Source organism: Malassezia japonica, chromosome 1 (assembly GCF_029542785.1).
Source record: "Malassezia japonica chromosome 1, complete sequence".
Lineage (NCBI taxonomy): Eukaryota > Fungi > Basidiomycota > Malasseziomycetes > Malasseziales > Malasseziaceae > Malassezia > Malassezia japonica.
The window spans coordinates 82,158-105,131 of record NC_083370.1 but is presented as its reverse complement, the minus strand read 5'-3'; the positions used below and the strand labels follow the sequence as shown (position 1 = coordinate 105,131).

Below are 22,974 nucleotides of genomic sequence, written 5' to 3'. Positions count from 1 at the left end.
CGCCCCGGCGCGATGCTCGAGGACCGCGGATTCACGCTCACACACCAGCGGGTGGCGCTAGAGCTGGCATTTAGCGGTGCTCTAGCGGGCTATACAGAGCTAACAGTAAGCCCTACGACGGCTGCGCTGCGTTCCATCTTTCTGAACGCACGGCGTGCCAAGATCCAAAAGATCACCTGCAATGGCCACGAAGCGGTGTACGACTACCTCGCGAGCGAGCATGCGGCGCTGACGGACGTGCACGACTACCCCAAAACGAAGCGTGCGATATACTCGAGCGCGAGCGAGACGGCATTCGGCGAGCTGCGCATCAAGCTCCCGGACGCCGTACGCCCCGAGGCCGTGGCGCCCGGCGAGGCGACCGGCGAGGAAGGCTTTGCGGCGATCACCGTGCGCGTCGAATACCTGCTCGAGGACGTGCACGAGGCGATCCAGCTCGTGCTGCCGACGCCAGAGGCACCGTACAAGGTGCCGCACCTCTATACACGGCCGACAGGGCCCGACAGTGCACGGTGCTGGGTGCCGTGTGTCGACACGCTGTGGGACCGCTGTACGTGGGAGCTCGAGTTTGTCGTGCCGCGGCGCCTCGAGACGGCCGACGAGCCGCGCGCGGACCGCGTGCGCGAGGTCGACGAGGAGGACGAGGAGGACGAGGAGGAGGAGCTGCGTGGCACCGAAGTCTATGTCGTGTGCTCTGGCGAGCTGACCGAGCACGCGGTGCACCCGCACAATCCCGAAAAGTCCGTCTTTTACTATACGCAGCCGGTCGCGACGTCCGTGCAGCACATTGCGTTCTGTGCGGGTCCGTTTGTGATGGGGCGCGTCTCGCCACGCCGCCCCGACGCGTGCGAGGTGCTGGCGTTCTGCCTGCCCGAGCACGAGCACGAGCTGCTGCACACGACCGCGTTTACGTGGCAGGCGATCGAGTACATTGGGAGCGAGTACGGCTCGTTTCCTTTCAACTCGTTCAAGATGGTGTTTGTCGAGAGCGCCCAGGTCGACTGCCACTCGGCGTCGACACTCGCGGTCTGCTCCAGCGATCTGCTGCACCCCACCTCGGTGATCGACCAGGCGTTTGAAAACCGGCACACGCTCAGCGTCGCGGTGGCCTTCCAGTGGGTCGGCATCAACATCATCCAAAAGACGTGGGCGGATACGTGGCTGATCCACGGCCTGAGCCAGCACCTCGCATCCATGTTCCTGCGCCGCCTGTTCGGCAACAACGAGTACCGCTTCCGCATGAAGAAGGACTGCGACCGCCTCTGCGCATGGGACATTGGCATGCCGCCGCTCTACCAGGTGGGCCAGAGCGAGCCGCTGGACCCGCAGGTTCTGCCGTTTGTCAACCTCAAGGCGCCGCTCGTGCTCTACCTGCTCGACCGCCGCCTGTGCAAGATGGGCGCGTCGCTGGGATTGGGACGTGTCATTCCCAAAGTGTTCCTGCAGGCGATCACCGGCGAGATGGCCAACAATGCGCTCGGCACGCACGGCTTTTTGCGCATCTGTAAAAAGGTGAGCGGCGCGGATCTGCGTCAGTTTGTCGATCAGTGGATCAACGGCAGCGGCTGCCCCCGCTTTATTTGCACCGCAACCTTTAACCGCAAGAAACTCTTGATCGAGATGCATGTGCGCCAAGAGTCTCCCGCCGCAATCTACGCAGAGGCCCATCCCGAAGACGCGCTCCTCTCGAACCCCGTCACGCTCTGGGAAGGTCAGATGACGGTGCGAATTCACGAGGCGGACGGCACGCCGTACGAGCACGTACTCGACATCAAGAACGAGCACCAGCGCTACGACGTTCCATTCAACACCAAGTACAAGCGTGTGCGCCGCAATACCAAGCGCTTCCAGGCGCGACAGGCCGCTGCTGCTGCCGCCGCCGCCGGCGACGAGGACGCAGCCGAGGCGATCGGCATGATCGATCTTGGTTTCGGCCTGGGTATGTGGGAGGACGAAGAGGAGCGCAAGCGCTGGAAGGTCGCCGACTGGACCGAAGAGGACGAGGCGATCATGGCCTCGGCACCGTACGAGTGGATCCGCCTCGACGCCGACTTTGAGTGGATGGCTCAGATCCAGTTCGAGCAGCCAGACTACATGTGGGTCTCGCAGCTGCAGCGCGATCGCGACGTCGTCGCGCAGCTCGTCGCAGTACACGCGCTGAGCCAGATGCCGAGTCTGATCACCAGCAGTATGCTCACGCGTACCGTGCTCGTGACCAAGTACTTTTACCGGATCCGCGCCGAGGCGGCGTACGGCCTCGCAAATTGTGCGCTGCCGCACCTCGACCTGCTGGGCCTCTTTCACCTGCTGATGCTTTTCCGCACAGGCTACTGCTTCGACCTGCCACACACGGGCGACTCGACGGCACTCGACGCGCCGTGCATTCCCCGTCCGAACGACTTTTCGGATATGGCCGACTACTTTGTGCGCCGTGCGCTGATCCATGCCATTGGGCGCATCCGCGACCACCAAGGCAAGGCGCTGCCGCTCGTGCAGCGTTTCCTGATCAACTTGCTCAAGTACAACGACAACTCGACCAACAAGTTTGTCGACGACTTTTACATCGCAAGCATCATCAACGCGCTCGCCAGCTCGCTCATCCCGGCGGACACGGGCGCGTTGTCGGCACGCACGCCCGGCATCGACGACGAGTACAGCGACGAAGAGGTGCAGCTGCGCGAGCAGGCGATCAGCGAGGTGGAACGTCTCCAGGAGCTCGACCGCCTCGTGCCGTCTTTCCACAATGTCGTGACGCTCGCGAGCATCGACTTCCAGCTGTCGCTCATCTTTGCGAATCTGCGCCCGGTGAATTTGCCCCTGTTCCTCGAGTACACGCGCGAAGGCAACTTTACGCCGGTGCGCCTCGCGGCCTTTAATGCGCTGCTGCTCATGCGCGGTCTGCAGCACAAGGTCCTGGCGCGCTACTACTTTGCGGTTCTCACTACGGACGAGAACGACCTCGTAAAGATGCACCTCGCGCGGGGCCTCTGCGACGCGCTCGCCGTGGCGATCGCCACCGGCGAGCTGGGCTACACGCGCCCCCGCCAGGAACGGCCCGAGGACACGCTCCAGGAAGGCCAGACCTCCCAGATTGAGAACCTCGGCGAGCAGGAGACGAAGCGCGTCCAGGAAGAGGCGCAGCACGAGACCATGGTCAAGTTCCTGCGGAAAGAAATCGGGCGCTCGGCGTCGGTGCGCGAAGGCTTCCTGATGGCCTATGCAAACGCCCACGGCGCGGTGCCGATCCGCAGCGCCCTCCTGCACCTCGCCGAGCTACTGTTTAAGCCGGTCGAGGAGTTCAAGCCGCCGCCCCGCCCCGAGCAGGTGCAGCCCGAGCAGACGGGCGCGCAGCGCATCAAGCTCATGATCAAGAACGCGCCGCAGGCCCCGCAAGTGCCGACGCGCCCCCAGCCCGCGCTCCGCGTGGTGCTGCCCAAGGCGCCAAAGCCCAAGAAGCCAAAGCCGGTCGAGCCCGGCAAGGCGCTCGGCATGACGTCGTCGGACCTGACTGCGTGCCGCAACTGTATCCAGCGCCTGATGGCCAACAAGCACTGCGAGCCCTTTTTGCATCCTGTGGACCCCGTGCGCGACGAGGCGCCGGACTACTTCGATGTGATCAAGGACCCGATGGATCTCAACTCGGTGTCGAACAAGCTGCAGTCGGGCCAGTACAAGGACCGCTTCCAGTTCAAGGAGGATGTCGAACTCATCTTCCGCAATGCCAAGACGTACACGCCGGACCCCAAGACGTGGATCCACTACGAGGCGTCGCGGTCCGAGTCGGCCTTCCGTCAGCTGTGGAACCGTATCAGCAAAACGCTCGAGCAGGCCGAGGCGCGTGCCGCGGCCGGCCGCCAGGCCGACGAGGAGGCAGACGCCGAAGGCGAGGTCGAGGAGGAGGAGGAGGAGGAGGAAGAAGAGCCCGAGGAGCCGAAGCAGGTCGTCACGCTCAACGCCGGCGAGAGCGAGACGCCCAAGCCGCGTCTCAAGATCAAGCTCAGCCTCGGCGGCAAGAAAGAGGAGGCGAAGCCGACGCTCAAGCTCAAGCGCTCCAAGACCGAGGCGCCCCCTCCGCCGCCCGCGCCCGAGCCCGTTGCGGAGCACATCGACCCCGAGGAGGCAAAGAGCGCGAGCCAGGACCCTGTGCTGCCCGGCGAGCGCGAGATGCCGATCCAGGCGAAAAAGTGTCGCTCGGTCCTGCAGATTGTGATGAAGACCAAGGAGGCATCGATCTTTTTGCAGCCCATCGATCCTGTGCGCGACCAGGCGCCGACGTACTACGACGAGATCAAGCACCCGATGGACCTGTCGACGATCAGCAAGAAGCTCAGCAAAGGCGCCTATGCCACGATGCACGACTTTGCCTCGGACATGCGCCTGATGTTTGCCAACTGCCGCCAGTTCAATCCCCCGGGCACCTTCCCCGCGGAGATGGAGGAGATCGTCTCGCGCGTGTGGCGCCGCGAGTGGAGCCGCGCGATGGTGCGCAAGCTCGACTACCAGGACAAGCGTGCGCTGCAGAGCATGATGGGCCGCCTCAAGCAGCTCCCGTCGGCCGGCCTCTTTTTGTACGCCGTCGACCCCGTGGCACTCGGCATCCCGAACTACTTCGAGGTCATCCCGAAGGAAAATGCCCGCGACCTCACGCTGATCAGCGACAAGCTGCGCAGCGACAAGTACGACAGCATCGACGCGCTCGACGCCGATATCCAGCTGATGCTGTCAAATTGCTACACCTTCAACGCGGCTGACGAGCGCATCGTGGAGATCACGCGCGCTTTCGAGCGCGCCTATGCCCAAGAGATCCACGCACTGCGCCTCGCCATGGGCGAAGCGCCGAAGCGCAAGGACACCGAGTCGCCCACCCGCCCCGCCAAAAAGGCCCACCTTGCGTAGTTTTAGTCATCTTTCCACAACATGCGGATCGCGCAACTGGTGCTCGGAGCGTGCCTCGGCCTTGGTGCCGTGCTGTGTGCCGATGAGGCGCCGGAGCTGAATGTCGTGACGACCTTCCCGAACAACCCCTTTTCGCTGGTGCAGAACGGCCGCTCGAACCGCGTGGTGTTCTCGGTAACGCACCCCCCGAAGGCCGACCGCGCGTTGGTCCTGGAGGAGATCACCGGCGCGTTCCTCAACCCCGCCAAGGCGGATGGGCAAAAGAGCCGTGTCATGCGCAACGTACGTCGATAGGCTAACACAGATGACCACGACCAAGCTCAAGTCGGTGCCAGTGCGCAACGTCAACGGCCAGCCCCTCCAAATTCCGTACGATTTTTACTCGGAGTTTAAGCCGCAACAGCTCGACGTCGAGTTCCGCTTCAAGGTGCTTGACCAGGGCAACTCGAAGCGCTACAACATCAACGTGTACCGCGGCTCGGTGACGGTCGAAGAGCCGGCGCAGTCGCTGCTGGACCCCCAGCTTCTGTCGGTGTACGCGCTGCTGGCGTTGCTTGTCGGCGGCATTGCGTACGTCGCCTACACCTCGTACGTCGCACCCTCGCTGCGCACCAAGGCGCCGGCCAAGAAGCGCACGGCCGCGCCTGCGCCTGCGCCGGCCTCTAGTGCGAGTGACGACTGGCTGCCGAAGGAGCGCAATCTGCGCCCGCGCAAGCAGGCGCCCAAGAAGAAGTAGAACTGTCTGTCGCAATCTTACGGGGCTATCTACGAGAGGAGAGACCAGCGGTGGGGGAAATACAGAAACACAAGGAGCCGCTGGGGGAGAGGAGCTTAATTGAGCTTGCCGAGACCAATCTGGTTCGTCTTGGAGTTCGTCGCAAAGTAGACGTTCTTCAAGAACGCGGCACCCAGGAGCCAGCCGCCGTTGCCGCCGTTGTCGCCGGCAGACACCGCGCTGACACAGGTGCCCTGCAGATTGTTCGAGTCGCTCGGAGAGAAGAGAAGGTCGCGCGAATCCATAGTGTAAGTCTGGCCCGAGAAAGTAAAAGAAAGCTGTTGGTTAGTAGTGCAGGGCAGTGTGTAGCCGCCCTGGCCGTCCGATTTCGCACCGTCAATCGCATCGTGGATCGCATCCGCCTGCGCCTGCGGCGCAACAATCAGCGACGTGCCGGTGTCGAGCGTCGCCGTGCTCGACGAACCCGAGATGGACTTGGAGCCGACCTTGACATTGTCAAGCTTCACCTCCCAGTAGCCATTCTTCGACTGGTTGTCAAGCTCGTGCAGACTGCCCGACACCTGCGAGCCGTCGACCGCACCAAAGGTGATCTGGCCCTTGTTGCTGCCGTCCGCGACGCGGCCGAGGCGGTAGCCCACAATCGGCTGGTCGACCTTGTTGCTGTCGAACAGCGCGTCGATCGGCGTCTTCTCACCCGTGGTGCTCAGCGAAGAGCCTGCGAGACCCATGAGGCCGTCAAAGGGGATCTTGCTGCCACCAAACTGGCTCGACTCCTTGGTCGTCACGCCCAGGTTGTAGTTGTCCAGCTTCATTCCCGCAATCGTAATCGAGTCCGTGGCCTTGTTCAGCGTCACGGAGCCGGTTCCGTACGAGATCTTGAACTGGTCGTTCTGGATGTTGAGCGACTTGGAGTTGGACGAGCCGAGCTTGTTCCGGTTCGAACCACCACAGCCGTTGCAGTTCGAGCCGGTGACCCAGGTGTCCGCCGAGCCAGAGTCCACCAACATGGTGAACTTGGCATTGTTCGAACCGATGTGCACCTGCACAAAGTAGCCCACGTCGTTCGCCTCGATGCTCAGGCCCGAGGTGTGCGACATGGAGGGACTGCCGGCGTTCGTCGTCGAGTGCTGCTGTGCGGCCTTGGCCTCCGAAGAGGGGTAGCCGTTACCACGCGCCTCGAGCTGGTTGCTGCCGCTGCTCGAGCGGCGCACCATGCCGATCATCTTGTCAGAGGAGCGCGCAAAGTAGCTCGACAGCGACGACGAATCACCGGCCTTCGCATCCGCCGCATCGCGACGCTGAAGCGGCAGCCATTCCTTCTCCACCCAGGAGCGGCGCTTCAGCATCGCAGCCCGCAACTCGTCGTCCGTAGGGACTGGCAAGTCGTTGATCTGCGCGTGACGGCGCTTCGCATGGTTAATGTGTTGCTGCAGGTGCATCCACGGGTTCTCGGCGAGCGTGTCCGACTCGTCCGCATCGCGCGGCGCCAGCGGCAGCTGAATGCCAGCCGAGGGCGACAGGTAGACGTCGAACGAGGGCTCCTGCACGCCGGGAAGCGTGGTGTTGTTCGGCGAGTCGAACGGCGCGGCGAGCGCACCGCTCGCGTCGGGGAACAACAGCTGGTCAAACAGCGCCGGCATGGTGGCCAGCACTGCGATCAGGCGCAGGAAAGGAGATTGAATGACCGCCATACTTCTTCGTAGCGAGGGCAAGATGCGGATCTGCAAAAAAAGGGTTAGTCGATATACTTACGGGACAAGTCAGAAACAATGTTCTGCTTGTACTTTTAGTCGTGTTCCTGGAAGGTTAGCACGCTATTACTAGACAAAGGAGTCGCTCGGCAAATAGTTCCCAGAGGGGAGGTTACAGTAGCCGATAACGGAAGTGGGAGCGGTGGTGTAGACCAAGATACTCCGAGTCTCTTCAATTCCTTTTGTACACCTAATGTGGCACAGTTCAGTGCAGCCACGAGGCTTGGCTTCCCCACTGGTGCACCGTGCGCACCACTGCCTCATGCCAGGCTAGGCCAGTTAAGAAAGAGATTCACCCATTCCTCGCATCTCGCAGCCGAATTGACTATCTACGGCAGACTGCCGAGATACAACGAGCAAATTGCATCGGCGGAGGACAAAGTAATTATGCATGTGAGAATCTACTTCAACATCCATGGTCTCAGCCATTGAGCGCCGTAGACTCTGTTGAACACAAGCTGTGCATTGGCCTGCCTCTTCAGCAAAGCGATCGAGGACACATGGCACCGTGTGATTGAAGCGCGCAAGAGGATCGCCCTCCGCGCCGCCGCTGGGTCCTGAGCCCAAGGACGCGTGTGCCCAAGTGTTGGTTCCCTCCACATTGTCTCGGCCGAACGCACGTGTCGTCCACGAGCGCGGTCGCTCCGAGACTCCTCTCCTTTGATTGTGTGCAATGGAGCAAGTCGCGCAGCAGGTACGTTGTCCAGTATAGCTGACCGCAGTTCACCGACTACTACTACACCACCTTTGACGCGGACCGGTCGCAGCTCGCTGCGCTCTACGTACGTATCCTGCCTGTAATAGACTAACGCAGCGTCCGCAGTCGATGCTCACCTTTGAGGGTGCGCAGACCCAGGGTGCGCAGGCGATTGTTGAGAAGCTGGCCGTACGTATCTAGACTTACCGCAGAGCCTTCCCTTCCAGAAGGTGCAGCACAAGGTCGACACGCGCGATGCGCAGCCCACCGGCGACGGTCAGGCGCTGGTCGTGCTGGTGACCGGCATGCTCCTGGTACGTGCACTGGCTAATAGTAGGTCGACGACGGTCAGAACCCCCTCAAGTTCAGCCAGTCGTTCACGCTGCTGCCCGAGAACGGCTCGTTCTACGTGTTCAACGACATCTTCCGGTACGTCATGCCGCCCTAACACTCGCTAGTCTGAACTACGGATAATCGGCTGTTCGTAGCTGGTCACGTCATGAACTGGTAGCCTGATAGCCTCGATGACGTCCCTCCTCTGTCGCGCCGCCGAAATGTTCCATGCACTTCCCGCACCAATCGGCGCGAGAGACTCGGAGCACGCTACCCCATGGATTACCTAATCGTGACACGTCATCCCGCGGGAGGCGCCGCCGATGCCCTTTTTAAGCGGCAGAACGCACAAGCCACATACACTCACTTCTCCTACAATGGGTGTCCAGGTTGAGCGCATTTCTCCCGGTGACGGCAAGAACTTCCCCAAGCCCGGCGACACAGTGGACATCCACTACGTCGGCACCCTCCAGAAGGACGGCAGCAAGTTTGATTCGTCGCGTGACCGCGGCGCGCCCTTCTCGACCCAGATCGGTGTCGGCCGCGTGATCCGCGGCTGGGACGAGGGTGTGCCCCAGCTTTCGCTCGGCGAGAAGGCTAAGCTCATCGTCTCGCCCGACTACGGCTACGGTGCCCGCGGCTTCCCCCCGGTCATCCCCGCCAACTCGACCCTCGTCTTTGAGGTCGAGCTGCTCGGCATCAACGGCAAGAAGTAGATCCGTACCAACTACCGACGTCCAGTAGCTACACGTCGCGCGCCACCCACGACCTCGGCGGCCGGCGGGCGCCCGGGGCGGGCGCCCCGCTTCGCCTTGTTGCGTGCTTGTTGCGTGCGGCGCTCGAGACACGCGTCACAGTACCACGTGCCTTGCGGCGGCTTGGACAGGCCGACACAGCCGAGGTGGAACCATTCGCGCTCGCAGTCGTCGTCGTCGCATCCAATCATATCGCCGTAGCTGACATTGTTGCAGAAACAGTAGCGCTGATCGTCGGCATCATCGCGGTTCGAGCCGCCAGACGACTTGCTGGGGCGGCTGCGTGCCGCGCTGCGTGCCGCCTCGCCGTGTGCACCGTGTGCATCGCTGCCCGCCGCATCGTACGGACCACCGTCCACACCACGCGGCCATGCGTCCTGCGCATCGCCACGCACGCGACTCGAACGGGCAAAGCGCGCGTCGTACTCGCCTTCGTCGCTCTCGCCCTCGTCCTGCCAGCCGTTGCGGCCGCGGTACGCGGGCTCAGCGCGGCGTTTGCCCGGCAGTCCGTTGGCCACGCCGCCGGGCCGTGTCGTGCGGTCGTGCGAGTTGGCGGCGTCCGGAATTCCTGCACGCCCCTTGCCAGCGGAAACCGCCTGCGGCGGCACGGTTTTGCGCTTCTTGGTGTTGCGCGAAGCCTCCTGGAGCTCACGCTCGCGCTGGCGGCTCGAGGTTGCCTGGGGCGCGGCTGGTGCGACTTTGCGCGAGCGGCGGCTCGACGATGCGTCCGGCGCATAAGCGCCGGGCATCGGCATGAGCTCTTCTGCGACCGGGTATATGCCCATATCGCCGAATCGCTTGAATCGCGGCCGCGCGTCGCGTGCGTAGGCGGCCAGAGACGGCAGCGACGTGAGCGAGCGGAGGAGCGAGTCGATATAGTCGGAGTGCGATGCGATCATCTCGGCCGTATTGCCCGCGACGCGGATTTTGTCTTCGCCACCCATTTTGTAGGCGCGCGCCTCGTCGGCGACCTCTTTGAGTGCCAGGAGACGTTCGCCGCGCGACACGTTCGGGTCCTCGAGCACAGCCGCGAGGTTTTGGAGGCGGTGCGTAAGCGAGCCCAGGTGCGCGCCCAGCACCGCATCGAGCTCACGCAGGTCAGAGAAGCTCCGTGTGAACTCGAGGGGAAGTGCGTCGAGGGCGTCCGAGTAGGTGACCAAAAGCATGTACAGGGCCACGTCGTCTTCCGATAAGGGCGCGTCCGACAGACGCGATTTTGGGAAGAAGGGATGCAGCGAGGCCAAGTGCTGCGCCATGGCCGGGTGCATTCCCTCCGGCATCATCGGCATCGGCGCGTACTCTGCCGGGACCATCACGCAGGCGAGCGGCGGCGTCAAAGGGAAAGCGCTGCTCCACTCGGTGGAGGTTGCCGCGGCCAATGACTTGCTGCAGGCCGCACGTGTGGAACATTGAGTGATCGGCCGAACTCGTTGGATCCATGCGCAGAAAAGAAGGGCGTTTGGGCACTACTCTCGTCCCCATCTACCATGTCTCTGCCCGACTTTACGAACGACGACGTGCTCGCCAAGCTCGAGGAGTTCCTCGGTACCAAGTCGTACCTTGACGGGTACGTATACACCTAAGCCCGTGGCTGCCTGCCTATACCGCGATGAATATTGCTTTGGTCCGTGTTTCCGAGTCCAGCGGCTTAAGACCCCGCGCTCTTTTTGCTTTGACGACACCCCATTTCCAAGCCCACTGATACATCGGCAGCCACGGGTTTTTTTTCTGTGGATGATACTGACGTTTTAGCCACGAGCCGTCGCAGGTCGACGTTGCTGCCTTTGAGGAGATCAAGGAGCCCCCTCACCCCAGCTTCTACCCCAACATTAAGCGCTGGTGGGAGCACATCCAGTCGTTTGCTGAGGGCCACAAGGACCTCCCCGGCGACAAGACCAAGGCCGCTGAGGTGCTTGCCTTCACCTCGCCCAACGCCGCTGACGACGACGATGTCGACCTGTTCGGCTCGGACGAGGAGGTCGACGAGGAGGCTGAGCGCGTCAAGGCTGAGCGTGTGAAGGAGTACGAGGCCCGCAAGGCCAACAAGCCCAAGCCCGTCCAGAAGTCGGTCGTCACCTTTGAGGTCAAGCCCTGGGACGACGAGACCGACATGAAGGCCATGGAGGAGGCCGTGCGCGCCGTCGAGATGGACGGTCTCGTGTGGGGTGCCTCGAAGCTCGTCCCCATCGGCTATGGTGTGAACAAGCTCCAGATCACCCTTGTCGTCGAGGACGACAAGGTGTCGATGGACGAGCTCCAGGAGCAGGTCCAGGAGCTCGAGGACTACGTCCAGTCCACCGACATTGCTGCCATGCAGAAGCTCTAAGCGTCCAAAGGACCATAGCAAGTAGCCAAGTTGCTCGACAACACCTTCTACTTTACAGCTGGCTAAGAAAGTCGGCAAGGCCACCGCCGCTCGGCTTCGGCTTGGCCTCTTGCTGCTTTTTCTGCTGGAGGAGCGCGCGAAGACCGGCTTTGGGGTCCACCGTTTGCTTGCGCGCCGGCGCACGCGCGCCAGAGGGCGTCGCCCTGGCCCCAGCGCCTGGGCGTGGAGATTTGGTCGCACTTTGGCCGGGCGGCTCTTTCGGCAGACTCGTGCCCTGCCGCCCTTGGGCGAGGCTGGGACCTTGTCGATCGAGCTTGGGCGCTTTGAGAGGCGGAGCAGCTGCACGCGTGGGTTCCGAGAGGGTTGATGACGCGTTTTCCTTTCGCTTGCCCGCCTTGGCGTCCAGAGAGAGTGCGGCGTCGATAGCCGGCACAGGCGCGGCCTCGCGCTGGGTCTCCTTGGCGCTGCGCCCTGCCTCTGCGGTTACTTTTCCTTCCATGATCTGCTTCTTGTTCTTTCTTCGGCTGCGCACGCTGGAAAACGCGGTCTTGTCTCGTTTGGCCACTCGCTGCCGAGCTCCACAAACTCGGCATGCATACACCAGTGCTTTGCCTACATGTTCGCCTGTGATACCAGGTACAAGAGGCACAGCGCAATGTTCGCACGTCGCATTTGCCTGTGTGTACCACGTCGGGAGCAAGGCTGCGACCTCGCCCTGCCCCGGAGCGAGCGGCGCAGCGGACGGGCCCCAAAGCGCCCCCCGATTGGGCCCAAGCGATGTATCGCTGCCATAGCGCAGGAGGAGCCGCACGCCGTCGGCAAAGTCGCGCTCGTGCGCACTCGCTAGTTCCGGAGAGGCGCCCACCAATAGCCGCGCTTGCTGGTCCTTCAGCAGTACTCGGCGCGCCGACGCGCCTTCCTTACCGGCCATGGTCATAAAAGGGGGAGTGACAAACGCTTGGTCAGCTGATCTGTGCGCAAGTGTATCTGGGCGTTTCGTGGGGCAGACGCACTTTCAAACATGAGCGAGTCCGTCCCGAAGCAGAGGGGCCCCGCTGAGCTCGACGAGCAGATACTCAAGGATCCCAACTGTCCTGTGCGATTCGTGTCCAGGCATGACGGGCGTGAAGGGCGGCAGCTCGACCATGGCTTTCAGAGCCTCGGCGACTACTGGCTGCAAAAGTCGGAGCAGTATGGTGAGAACGACTACGTGGCCACGGAGCGCCACCGCGCGACGTATGCAGACGTGCGCCGTGCATCAACAGTTCTGGCTCATGGCCTGCAGCGCAAGTACCGTGTCCAAGCCGGCGAGCGTGTGGCGATTGTTTCGCGCAACACGATCGAGTTTGTCACCATCTTTTGGGCGCTGCAGCTCGTCGGGGCTGTGGCGGTGCCGATCAATGGGTTCCAGACGCCCGACGTGATTGCCGCGTGCGTCAACATGGTCGGCACCAAGCTCGCGTTTGTCGACGACGGCGCGTGGAAGGCGCTGCGGGAGCACTTTGGCGCCATGTTCGAGGGCTCGGCACACGACCGTGCGGACGAGCCGCGCCTCGAGCATGTGATTGTCGTGGCAGGTCGCGACGTGAGTGCGCTTCCCCCTCGCTCGGAGCGCCCGTGGATCGCCGGCCGCCATGCCGACGTGCGTATCCACGACTGGGACGACGTCATGGGGAGCTGGCAGCAGTACGAGTCCGCGCCGCCGCCCGACGTGCGCGGCATCTCGCTCGATCGCCCTGCGCTGATCATGTTCACGTCCGGAACGACGTCACTGCCGAAAGCGGTCGTCTCGACGAACGACCAAGTCATCTCGTCCCTTTTTGTCAGTGCCTGGAGCGTGATCCGTACGATTTTCTCGCTCCTCGGCATGTTGCCGCCGCCTGGCAGCATGCCGAAGCGGCGTGCGCTGTGCATGATCCCCCTCTTTCATGTGATGGGACTGCATAGCGTGTTGATTAACTGCACGCTCAGCGGCGACGCGTTTGTAATGATGTACAAGTTCGACGTGTCGCTGGCGACGATGTTGATCAAGCGCGAGCAGGTGACGAGCCTCATTGGCATTGGTTTCATGGTGCGCGAGATTATCAAGAGCGGTGCAGACCTCCCCTCTCTCTCGGGCTTCTTTGTCGGCGGCGCCTCGTCCCCTTCGTCGCTCCCAGGCGAGGCGCAGCGCGTCGGCGAGATCACAGGCGGCAACGGCTACGGTCTGACCGAGACCAACTCAGGCGTGCTGCTGAACGTCGGCCCGTCGTACGCCGCGCGCCCTGCGTCGGTCGGCATCCCCCCGCCGATGGTTGATATCCGCATTTGCGACACGAGCACCGGCCAGTTCCTCCCCACGGGTGCGACTGGCGAGCTGCTGATCCGTGCGCCGAATGTCGCGCTCGGCTACTACAAGGATGAGAAGGCGACACGCGCCGCCTTTCGCGACGACGGCTTCTTTTGCACGGGCGACATTGCTATGCAGGACACCGATGGGTCCGTCTATATTCTCGACCGAGGTACGTTCCTCCGCTCACCCAGCCAAGGACCTGATTGTGCGGGGTGGAGAAAATATCAGCTGCTCGGTCGTGGAGCGCGCGCTGCTGAACGACACGCGCGTGCGCGACTGCGCCGTGCTCGCCCTCCCCGACGAGCAGCTTGGCGAGCGTGTCGCGGCGATCTGCGTCGTGGGCGCCGACATGCGCGGCAAGGAGCAGGAACTCGTGAACCTCGCCTCGACCTCGCTGCCTCGCGTACGTCCCCTTGCTCACTCAGCACGCTGTCCCCGAGTACGTCTGGCTCGTATACAAGGAGCTTCCCCGTACCGCCACCGGCAAGGTCCTCAAAACCACACTCCGCCAAGAGCTCGCGGCGCACGTCGCCGCCGAACAGGCCGCCGGCGCCTTCCGCCTCCTCCACCACCGCGGCCATTTGTAGTCACGTGCTTTTACCACGATGAACGTAGGACGGTGGATGGCGATGCTCGCGCCGATGGCGCGGATTGCGCGCCCGGCGGTGCAGCCCGCGCCTCTGCGTCTGGATATCCGGTCGCTCCATACGACACCCCCTGCGCTCGTCACGCTGCAGCAGGCGATGCGCGGCGCGCGGCGGCCGCACCGTCCCCCGGTGAACCGCACGCCGGCGCTCGAAGGCTGCCCGTTTGTGAAGGGCGTGTGCACCAAGATCTTTACGACCAAGCCCAAGAAGCCGAACTCGGCCATCCGTAAGATGGCGCGTGTGCGTCTGTCGAATGGCCGCACGGTTACCGCGTATATTCCCGGCGAAGGCCACAACCTCCAGGAGCACAGCGTGGTGCTCATGCGCGGCGGTCGTGTCCAGGACGTGCCGGGTGTGCGCTACCGCCTGGTGCGTGGCGCGCTCGACTTTGGTGGTGTCGTTGGTCGTACTACGTCGCGGTCCAAGTATGGAGGTAGGTCGTTTCACTCACGCAGCCAAACGCCCCAAGGCGCCCGTCTAAAACACCTGGCCGCGTGCACGCACGCGCTCCTCGCGCGCAGGCTCAGTCCGCGCCAGGTTCTCGATCTCGATGGAGATCGCTCGTACCCATAGATCGCGCTCGACGACCGTGCGGGCGCGGAACAAAATCTCGCTAAACATCTTGTCGGCCAGGCCGGGAATAAACTCGCCCGTGTCGGTCGGCCCTTTGTGGCGCAGGCGGTACGCGTTTTGGTTCGCAGAGAGCGAGTCGTTCGAGGTGCGCACGCGCAAGACAAAGATACAGTCCTCGTCCTCGTCGTACGAGCTGAGGCCGTCGCGAAAGAGGCGGGGCAGCTGCTGCGTGCCGGCGCGCTGCGACGGGCCGCGGCGCGCCGGGCCGCCTTCGTCAAACGGCAGGTCCGTCGCGCGGTCGCTGATGCGTCCGGTGTAGACGTACGCATCGCGCAGCAGAATCGGCGGCTCGAGGCGCTTGTACAGCACGCCCTCGTTCTGGCGGGACGTCGCGCTGCGCATCGAGAGCATCATTTTGAACGGAACGAGCGCGCCGCCACACAGCGCAAAATAACGGTTCGTAAAGTTGTGGCTCCGCTGCGTCTTCCAGAATAGGCGGCCGCTGTAGCGCACCGCACGGCACCCGTCCATCACGCACCAGTTCCACAGGTAGCGCAGCGAGAGCGAGGCAATCTCGTCCGCGTGCTTGCCGAGGGCGCCGGGCAGGACGTGCGCGCGCGTCGGCTTCGCCTGCCCGACGCTGCTCATCATCCACGTATCCGTCTTCCGGCGGCAGTTCCAGTAGATCGCAAGCTGGAACAGACGCACAATCCACTCGTGCGCAAGTTCCGCAGAAATACACTCGAACGACACGCGACGGCCATTGGCGAGCAATAGGTCGACCTGGCGAAGCGCGTGCACCCGATTCCTGTCCGAGGCATCGTGCAGGCCTTCATCGCCCACGCCGCCGTCGTTCTCGGGGAAACGCAGCAGGGCATCGATCTGCTCGCGCGTCCCGTTGTAGTCGTACACCGAATGGGTGTGTGCGGCGACGGACACCGGCGCCGCGTCCATGCGGAACTGCGCGGCCATCTCGACCGTCGTCGGCGACAGGTCCGTGCAGAGCGTCACGCCGGTACCGACGCTTGCAATCGCCTGCACTTCGCCCAGATCCACAAAGCCTTCGCAGTACCGGATCTGGAGCTGCTGCCGGACGATCTCGTGCGCGTGGAAGGCGGTGGCGTGCTGCTCGAGCTTCTCTTTGCGCGTCATGGACGGCGTCTCGAGCTCGGCGTCGAGCGGCAGACCGGAAAACTCGTCGGGGGGAAAGGCACGCGACTCGCGCGTGAGGAAAAGCGTACTTTCTTGCGTCGAAAAGTAGACGCGCGACATGAGACCAGACACGGGGCGCAGGCGCCACACGATACCCTCGATCGCCGGCGGCTCTTCCAGGCGCGTGCCGTTGGGGTGCAGCGCTTCGGTGGGGTAGTGCAGATTGGTCACGAGCTCGAGCGTAGGCAGGCGCCGCTGCGACTTGAAAAGGCCACCCACCAGCACCGACCAGAAACGCGGGAAGCCGTCGACGGTAATTTCGTCTTTGACCCAGTTCAGCGTCGTGCCGCTACGCCACGCAAGCTGCGGCTTGAGGCCGCGCGCCATCATGCGCTCCGAGAGCCACGCCCAGTTGGGCATCGCCTTGACGAGGCGCAGCACGCCACGCACCACCTCGGTGTGCGACATCTGGCTGTAGTGCAGCAGGCGCGCATCCGCGGCAGGGCGGTCGAGCGAGGCTTTGATGGTATCCGACATCGCGCTGAATGACGGCAGGTCCGGCACCGGCACACGCACACGCACCGATAGCTCGGGAATGTGCACAAAGAGGTGCGGCGGCGGCGCGCCGCCGAGCTCGCGATAGAGGATCCACATCCAGTCGGCGGCCGTCGTCATCGTGCGTGCATCAAACAGGAGAATCACCGTGCCGGTACGCCGAAAGAGACGGGTCGGTGTCGTACGGGACTGCTTGTGCACGCTCCGTGGAAAGGTCAGACAAAAGAGATTGTCGATATCGCTGTACTGCGACAGGTACGTCGTCCCTTTTTCAAGGAGCGCAACGTGCCGCAGCTTTAGCAGCTCGGTATCGCCCAGCAGGCGGCCGCGGATGGTCTGGGTAAGTAGCTTGACGTACCGCTTCGCTCCATAGCTCGAGGCGCCCGGGGCGCAGGACGACCATGTACTCGGCCCAGTGAAAGGAACGCACATCGTGCTTGCGTGCCTCGAGCGTGTCGTACGTCTCGGACACGCCGACGTCGGGCGTGTGCTGCACCTTGACCAGCATCCGGTCGCGCTTCAGCACGGGGCTCAGCACGGTACGCAGCGGCGCCGAGCGCTCCTCGGCGCGCCGCATCAGCAGGCGGCGCGCAGGCGCATTCGGAAGCGGCGGCTCCGTCTCGCGCGACAAGACTTCGTCGACCGGCGCGGGCGACTTGTCGCCTTGGCCGACCGGCACCGACTCGCCCCGCGCGGCGAGGTGCGACGCAATCTCGTCTTCAGGGACACTCAGCAGCGACGGCGTGCTCACGTCCGGCGACGAGCGCACGGTCGCCGTCGGGGCAAACGAAACCTTGCGGCCACTGCGCGGCCGCACCTTTTTCAGGAGCTGCTTCGGCTCCAGACGCGACAGAGCAGGGAGGCGCGTCGATCGCGACGAGTGCCGCGAGCGTGACGAGCGCCCAGACGCCGACGACGGCAGGAGCGGCGCCGCAGACGTGCCATCGGCATCCGCCGGGATCGACACGAGCGACGCGGACTCGGACTCACGCGACACGATGCTCGACGGAGGACGGGGCGCAGGCGCAGGCGCAGGCGGCACCGGCGGCACCTCGCGCGTGGCCTGCAGCGACTCGTGCTCTTCTTGCGATGCAGGCAGCGCCGCTTGGTCCCTCGGCGCATGCAGATCGGCACCGCGGCCACGCTGCTTCATCGACGTCTGCAGCTCGTCTTCGAGCATTTGCATCACGCGCGAGCGCCGCGGAATCGCCGGTACTTTCGGCGTACTTTCCTGAAGGCTCTTGCGCGTCGCGTCCCAGCCATCGCGGCTCTCGATCGTGTCGGCGGTGGGGGGGTCCTGGTAGTGCAAGCTCCGTCCTTCGTAGTGCGTGCCGCTGGGCACGAGAATGGGGCGCGGCCGGTCGGCAGGCGGGCGCCGCGGCTGGAGATGCCACGCATGGGGCTCGCCTAGTTTATTGGGGGGCCGTTCGTGCACCGCAGGCGCATCCGCCGGGCCGCTCGCGTCGGGCAGCGTAAGGGCACGCGCGTCGGCACGCGCGTCGCTTTCGGGCAAAGCAAGCGTAGGGACGTCGCCGCCGCCGGCCGCGCTCGGCGCTGCAGGCGACTCGGGCGCCTGGTTATATACAGAATGAGTAGGATCGGAGTGGATCGACGTGCACGAGTGCATCGACGTGCGCGGGCTCTCGTGTGCGTCGCGCGACGTCTCTTGGCTTGTTTTCCGCGACGAGATTCCCGCGTCTTCCTCCGAGACCATCGCGAGGCCTGCTTCTGGGTCGCGGTGCTGCACCTTAATGTCCGGGTGCTGGACGAGCGGCGTCTGCACCGGCCACACCTTGGTGAGGGGGTCCGGCTTCTCGACCTTGAGCGGCGTCGTGCCCGGCGTCGTGAGCTCGTTCGGAACCGGCACTTCGCGGGGCGAGACGCCCTCCCAGGCGCCTGCGTGCATCGGCCCAAAACCGTCGCCTCGTACGCGGTCCTTGCTAATCGAGCCAAAGGTCGCGGCGCGTGTGCGCCCACCCTTGGCGGGCGACCCCCGCTCCCGGGAAAGCGACCATGCGCGCCGCGGGCGCGCGCGCTGCGACGGCGACCGCACAAACGGCGTCTCGGGGCGCGCCGTGTCCGCCTGGAGCGCCTCCCAAAAAATGGACCCTACCTCGAATGACTGGCCGACCATGCGGTGATGCCCCGCGATGACCGAGACCTCTTGCTCGAGTTCCTGGCGGGTATTTGCATCGAGCCAGCGGTAGTCTGGGCTTCTGTACGAAGCGACCGGGGGCGGCGCACTGTGCGACGAAAAGTACGACACGGTGCGCAGCGGGTCGGAGCCGTGGCGGAACGGCGACTGGGGCTGCCGCCGCTGCAGGTATGTTCGGTAGCGTGCCGTCTGGCCGTCGGAAAAGACCGAGGAGCCCGACATGCTCCGTACGCGCCCGCGGTGCGGCGTCATGTCGCGGCGCATCTGCCGCGACGGCTCGTGTGGCATCAGGAGCGACGGATCGCGCTCCGGCGACTCGGTCATCGACGGCGGCGCGCCGGGCGAAGGCTGCGTGCCGGCGAGCGACTCGGGCACATCGGGCGGCACGCGCCGTGTAAACGCGTCCGACAGCGAGCCGGTGCTCAGCACGCGCCGCAGCGACGCCGAGCGCTGCACACTCGGCGGACGGGGGCTCAGGCCAAAGAAGGCGCGCGTGCGCCGCCCTGGGCCGCTAAACTCGCCCGAGCGGCTGCGCAGCGTCGCCACGCCGCCCTCCTCGTCGACGTCGATCGGTATGTTTTTACGTCGCGCCGTCTCGAGCAGCGTCGAGGACGAGACGAGCTCGGCGGGGAGCGGCCCCAGCACCATACGGCGCAACGGGTGCTCGGCGTGTGCGTTTCCGGCGGCCGACAGGCACGCCGCACATGCGTCCCTGTCGGGGCTCCGCTCCTCCATCGTGGGCGACAAACCTCCACAACGATGGCGCCGAAGCGAGCGAAAAGCACGCCGACGTTTGCGTCGTGTATGGACGCGGGCGTGGACCAGGAGGAGCGTGGCGAGCGCCACGTCACCGGCGCGAAAGCCCTTCGGTAGGTCGTTTCTCTTATGTAGGCATTACGAGGCCGCGTACGCGCACTATGTGCAGGCCAAAGAATTGGCGCCCCGGTCGATGGATGCGTGGTACAATGCGTAGGTTTCGCTGCTCACCCAGGGCGCGCGTGCAGTACGTGCTTGGCTCATCGTTCTACATGCCGCCCGATGCGCACGCGGCACTTACGCGGTCGCTCGACATGTACTTTGGCGCGCTCGAGCGTGCGCCGCCGGACCTCGACGGGGTGCCCGACGCCGGGCGTCTCGATGTGCTGTCCAACTGCGCGTACGCCTTCCAGTCGCTTGGAGAGCTACAGGACACATTTCCCTCTGACGATGCGTCCCTACTCGAGGCGTGGGCGGCGCACGTAGAGCGGGTCGGCGGCACGCGTACAGGGAGCGTGCCCAGCGCGCTGTTCAGCGCCTCGATGCGTCTCTTTGAGATGACGGCCGACGGGCAGCACGCGGTGCTTGCGTCGCAGTCGCGTGCCGCGCCGTCGTTTCCGGCGCACGCGTCCGACGACGACGAGATGTACACCTCGTCGCTCGTCGCCCCTGCCTCGCTGCTCGAGACGTGGAGCGACCAGTTGTCGTGCACGACTGCGATGCTCGGCCAGGCGCTCGATGCAGCGGCGCTCGAAACGGCGTTGCAGTACGCACAGGCGGTCGTCGCGCGTGCACAGGCCTATGTCGCGTCGCTCCCCGACGGCTTTGGCGCAGCGCAGAGCCCCGAGGGCGAGTGGGACGACGAGCTTTCGGCGCTACCCTGGAACGAGCTCGCGGTGCGCGCCGCGGCCGCGCAGCGTGCAGCCGAGCTTGCGCGCGCCGCGCACGAAGTATGGCCCATGCACGATGCCGACGTCGCGATGGTCGCGCAGCTCGAGGCGGAAGTGAACAGCCTTGCCGCACAGCTGCTCGTCGATGCGCCGCCTCCCCAGTCGCTTACGTCGGTGCGCGGCGGAGGTGAGGCGCAGCACAAGTATGAGCGCGGTGTGCAGCGTCTATGTGATGTAGCGGACTATGCACAGTCGCTGGCCACGATCCGCATCCACCAAGCGACGTCGGACGCGGCGGACGCGGCGTGGGCACTTACCGGCCTCGCAACGCGGTGCCTCAATACCGCCGCCTCGGCCATGGAGCCGGCCGGGAAAGGCGCGAGCTCCGCATCGGTCACGTCCGCGGCGAGCCTCGCCGTGCCCGGTGCGCCGTTTGAGTGGATTGCGATGGACCGCGGCACAGCGCCGGTCGCGGGCGCCACAAACACCTCGACGAGTGTGTCCCGTACCCGTGCTTCGGTGTACGCAAGCCTCGCCCAGGTCGCCCTGACCCGCTGTGATGCTTCCCTCTTGGAGCATTCGGCCCTTGCGGCAGACGCCCACGGACGGATGCTGATGAATGCACGAATCTATATACGCCGAGCGTTGGTGGACCATGGCCTGGCCTGGGTCCATCACATCCGCACAAAGCCGAATGCGCCCGGGGCGCTCTATGGGCGTGCGCTGGGCCATCGCCCGCCCGATGGCTGGGAGGGTCTGGCGCAGGACGCCGAGCTCCTCATGACCTATGTCCGGTCCCTGTTCCTGTTGGGCGTCTATGAATCCGCCCACAGCCCAGATGCACATGCCGCCAAGACCCTAGCAGAACTCGAGTGCCTGGGCGGCGGCGTTTGGTCCCTGCTACATACAGCGCCCAGCGCTTGGCCCGCCGCCTTGGACCCTGCAGCTAGTGTGCAGCGGCTGCGGGCTGCCCTGGGCGAACCCACTGAAACGCACGCCGAGCGCCGCTTTTGGCGCGAGGTCTGGCTTCCTACGCAAGCGCAGTCGGCGGGTTACCCTGGTTTGCCAGGCGGCCTGCTCTGACGGGCGAACATCGACTGGGGCGCTGCGGGCGTGCAGCTTATGCATCCCCATGCATGATGTCTATTCTTGCAGATAGTGCATATCCTACGTCACGCCCCGCTGGGAGTGGCTAAAAACGCCTTCATTCAATTTTAAGACCCTCAATTGCGCGCACCACAAAACCCCGCGTAGTGTGAGGCGACTACGCACACTACGCCGACGCCTGGGCGCATTACCTCGAATTTTGCGCGTCCGGACCTTTTTTCATAAGTGCCAGGGTCTTTAAGGGCGTTGTCCACGCGCTCGATCCTCACCGCGCACCATGGCCAAGACAGACGTCCATCCCCCGCCCTATAACGAGCGCGGACGTGTGTACTCGCCGAGCGTCGCCCGTGACCACTTCAAGAGCCCCACCGCGCGACCCAGGAACACATCTGGATCGCCCAACGCGCCGCGTGACATGCCCCGGAGCGAGGGCCGCTCGCCGGAGCTTGTCCGCCGGGTAAGCCCGGTGGCGCGCTTCGACCACTCGCCAGAGCGCCCCAAGAAGCGCCCGGCCCCGGTGCGACCAATGGAGCCAGAGCTTCCGTCGCTCATCCAGCGCAGGGGCCCTGAGGCGATCGCCAAAATGCCGCGCCTCAACCTCGACCCAGAGGAAGCGCACAACGCGCATCCCGACACGGCGCCTCAGACCGCGCGCAGCGCACCGCCGCACCAGCACTCATTTGGGTCGGACGCCTACGTCCCGTCGCCCTCGCGCCTGTTTCGCGCTCGGGAGCGCGACTTTGGCTACACGCCGCTCTCAAACGACGCTGCGTACGACGATCCGCGCAAAGTGAGCCCATCGCATACGGTGTACTACGACCCGGTCTCGGCGCCGGGCAGTGCGACGCAACGCACATACATGCCGCACGCAGCAACCCTCCCGTCGCCGGCCTACCACGCAAACCACCGGGGCCACGGGCGGCCTGACTACGCCAGCGATGCTTCGGACGAGACGCACCAGCGTATGTCGGCCAACAAAATGCAGTTTCTCGCACTTTTTTCCGACTTTTACGAGAGCCTGTCGGACAGCCGCACGCTGAAGGCCACGCTTGAGTACCAAATCCGCTCGAGCAACGCGCTGCTGCATACGCTGCAACGCAGCAACAAGGTGTTTGACGAAACCGTCGACCGCCGTGTCCGCCAGGAGTCGCAGGCCTGGGAGTCGCGTTTCGCACGTCTCGAAGATCGCCTGGATCGGATGGACGCACGTCTCGCCGACGCACTTGCACATATCACCGCCGAACCACGTGCGGATCTCACGGTCAAGCCTGACCACCATGGGTGATACTAGTTGCTCGGGCACAAGTGCCTGA

General features: G+C 64.3%; 12 protein-coding genes across 12 annotated transcripts; 9 read left to right on the top strand and 3 right to left on the bottom strand.

Moving 5' to 3' along the window:
* Nucleotides 1-12: 12 nt before the first annotated feature.
* Nucleotides 13-4,896, top strand: MJAP1_000062 (uncharacterized protein; the record flags this gene model as incomplete). The annotated part of the gene is made up of 1 exon (XM_060264034.1): nucleotides 13-4,896. The coding sequence occupies one exon, from the start codon at nucleotides 13-15 to the stop codon at nucleotides 4,894-4,896; it is 4,884 nt and encodes a 1,627-aa protein (XP_060120017.1).
* A 21-nt stretch (nucleotides 4,897-4,917) lies between these two features.
* Nucleotides 4,918-5,632, top strand: MJAP1_000061 (uncharacterized protein; the record flags this gene model as incomplete). Its single annotated transcript, XM_060264033.1, has 2 exons — nucleotides 4,918-5,178; nucleotides 5,201-5,632. 2 exons carry the CDS (start codon nucleotides 4,918-4,920, stop codon nucleotides 5,630-5,632), a joined length of 693 nt encoding a protein of 230 aa, XP_060120016.1.
* A 95-nt stretch (nucleotides 5,633-5,727) lies between these two features.
* On the bottom strand, nucleotides 5,728-7,323 carry MJAP1_000060 (uncharacterized protein; the record flags this gene model as incomplete). Its single annotated transcript, XM_060264032.1, has 1 exon — nucleotides 5,728-7,323. The coding sequence occupies one exon, from the start codon at nucleotides 7,321-7,323 to the stop codon at nucleotides 5,728-5,730; it is 1,596 nt and encodes a 531-aa protein (XP_060120015.1).
* A 733-nt stretch (nucleotides 7,324-8,056) lies between these two features.
* On the top strand, nucleotides 8,057-8,554 carry NTF2 (Nuclear transport factor 2; the record flags this gene model as incomplete). The annotated part of the gene is made up of 6 exons (XM_060264031.1): nucleotides 8,057-8,077; nucleotides 8,106-8,165; nucleotides 8,198-8,269; nucleotides 8,293-8,394; nucleotides 8,418-8,509; nucleotides 8,539-8,554. 6 exons carry the CDS (start codon nucleotides 8,057-8,059, stop codon nucleotides 8,552-8,554), a joined length of 363 nt encoding a protein of 120 aa, XP_060120014.1.
* A 236-nt stretch (nucleotides 8,555-8,790) lies between these two features.
* Nucleotides 8,791-9,129, top strand: MJAP1_000058 (peptidylprolyl isomerase; the record flags this gene model as incomplete). The annotated part of the gene is made up of 1 exon (XM_060264030.1): nucleotides 8,791-9,129. One exon carries the CDS (start codon nucleotides 8,791-8,793, stop codon nucleotides 9,127-9,129), a length of 339 nt encoding a protein of 112 aa, XP_060120013.1.
* A 1,526-nt stretch (nucleotides 9,130-10,655) lies between these two features.
* On the top strand, nucleotides 10,656-11,494 carry EFB1 (Translation elongation factor 1 beta; the record flags this gene model as incomplete). Its single annotated transcript, XM_060264029.1, has 2 exons — nucleotides 10,656-10,735; nucleotides 10,921-11,494. 2 exons carry the CDS (start codon nucleotides 10,656-10,658, stop codon nucleotides 11,492-11,494), a joined length of 654 nt encoding a protein of 217 aa, XP_060120012.1.
* Nucleotides 11,495-11,546: 52 nt separating this feature from the next.
* Nucleotides 11,547-12,425, bottom strand: MJAP1_000056 (uncharacterized protein; the record flags this gene model as incomplete). The annotated part of the gene is made up of 2 exons (XM_060264028.1): nucleotides 11,547-12,012; nucleotides 12,160-12,425. The coding sequence occupies 2 exons, from the start codon at nucleotides 12,423-12,425 to the stop codon at nucleotides 11,547-11,549; spliced, it is 732 nt and encodes a 243-aa protein (XP_060120011.1).
* Nucleotides 12,426-12,515: 90 nt separating this feature from the next.
* On the top strand, nucleotides 12,516-14,413 carry MJAP1_000055 (uncharacterized protein; the record flags this gene model as incomplete). The annotated part of the gene is made up of 3 exons (XM_060264027.1): nucleotides 12,516-13,995; nucleotides 14,018-14,229; nucleotides 14,252-14,413. The coding sequence occupies 3 exons, from the start codon at nucleotides 12,516-12,518 to the stop codon at nucleotides 14,411-14,413; spliced, it is 1,854 nt and encodes a 617-aa protein (XP_060120010.1).
* Nucleotides 14,414-14,449: 36 nt separating this feature from the next.
* Nucleotides 14,450-14,910, top strand: MJAP1_000054 (uncharacterized protein; the record flags this gene model as incomplete). Its single annotated transcript, XM_060264026.1, has 2 exons — nucleotides 14,450-14,879; nucleotides 14,900-14,910. The coding sequence occupies 2 exons, from the start codon at nucleotides 14,450-14,452 to the stop codon at nucleotides 14,908-14,910; spliced, it is 441 nt and encodes a 146-aa protein (XP_060120009.1).
* Nucleotides 14,911-14,950: 40 nt separating this feature from the next.
* Nucleotides 14,951-19,643, bottom strand: MJAP1_000053 (uncharacterized protein; the record flags this gene model as incomplete). The annotated part of the gene is made up of 2 exons (XM_060264025.1): nucleotides 14,951-17,089; nucleotides 17,112-19,643. 2 exons carry the CDS (start codon nucleotides 19,641-19,643, stop codon nucleotides 14,951-14,953), a joined length of 4,671 nt encoding a protein of 1,556 aa, XP_060120008.1.
* Nucleotides 19,644-19,667: 24 nt separating this feature from the next.
* MJAP1_000052 (uncharacterized protein) lies at nucleotides 19,668-21,637 on the top strand (the record flags this gene model as incomplete). Its single annotated transcript, XM_060264024.1, has 4 exons — nucleotides 19,668-19,777; nucleotides 19,800-19,877; nucleotides 19,900-21,447; nucleotides 21,505-21,637. The coding sequence occupies 4 exons, from the start codon at nucleotides 19,668-19,670 to the stop codon at nucleotides 21,635-21,637; spliced, it is 1,869 nt and encodes a 622-aa protein (XP_060120007.1).
* Nucleotides 21,638-21,938: 301 nt separating this feature from the next.
* MJAP1_000051 (uncharacterized protein) lies at nucleotides 21,939-22,946 on the top strand (the record flags this gene model as incomplete). The annotated part of the gene is made up of 1 exon (XM_060264023.1): nucleotides 21,939-22,946. The coding sequence occupies one exon, from the start codon at nucleotides 21,939-21,941 to the stop codon at nucleotides 22,944-22,946; it is 1,008 nt and encodes a 335-aa protein (XP_060120006.1).
* Between the last annotated feature and the right edge of the window lie 28 nt (nucleotides 22,947-22,974).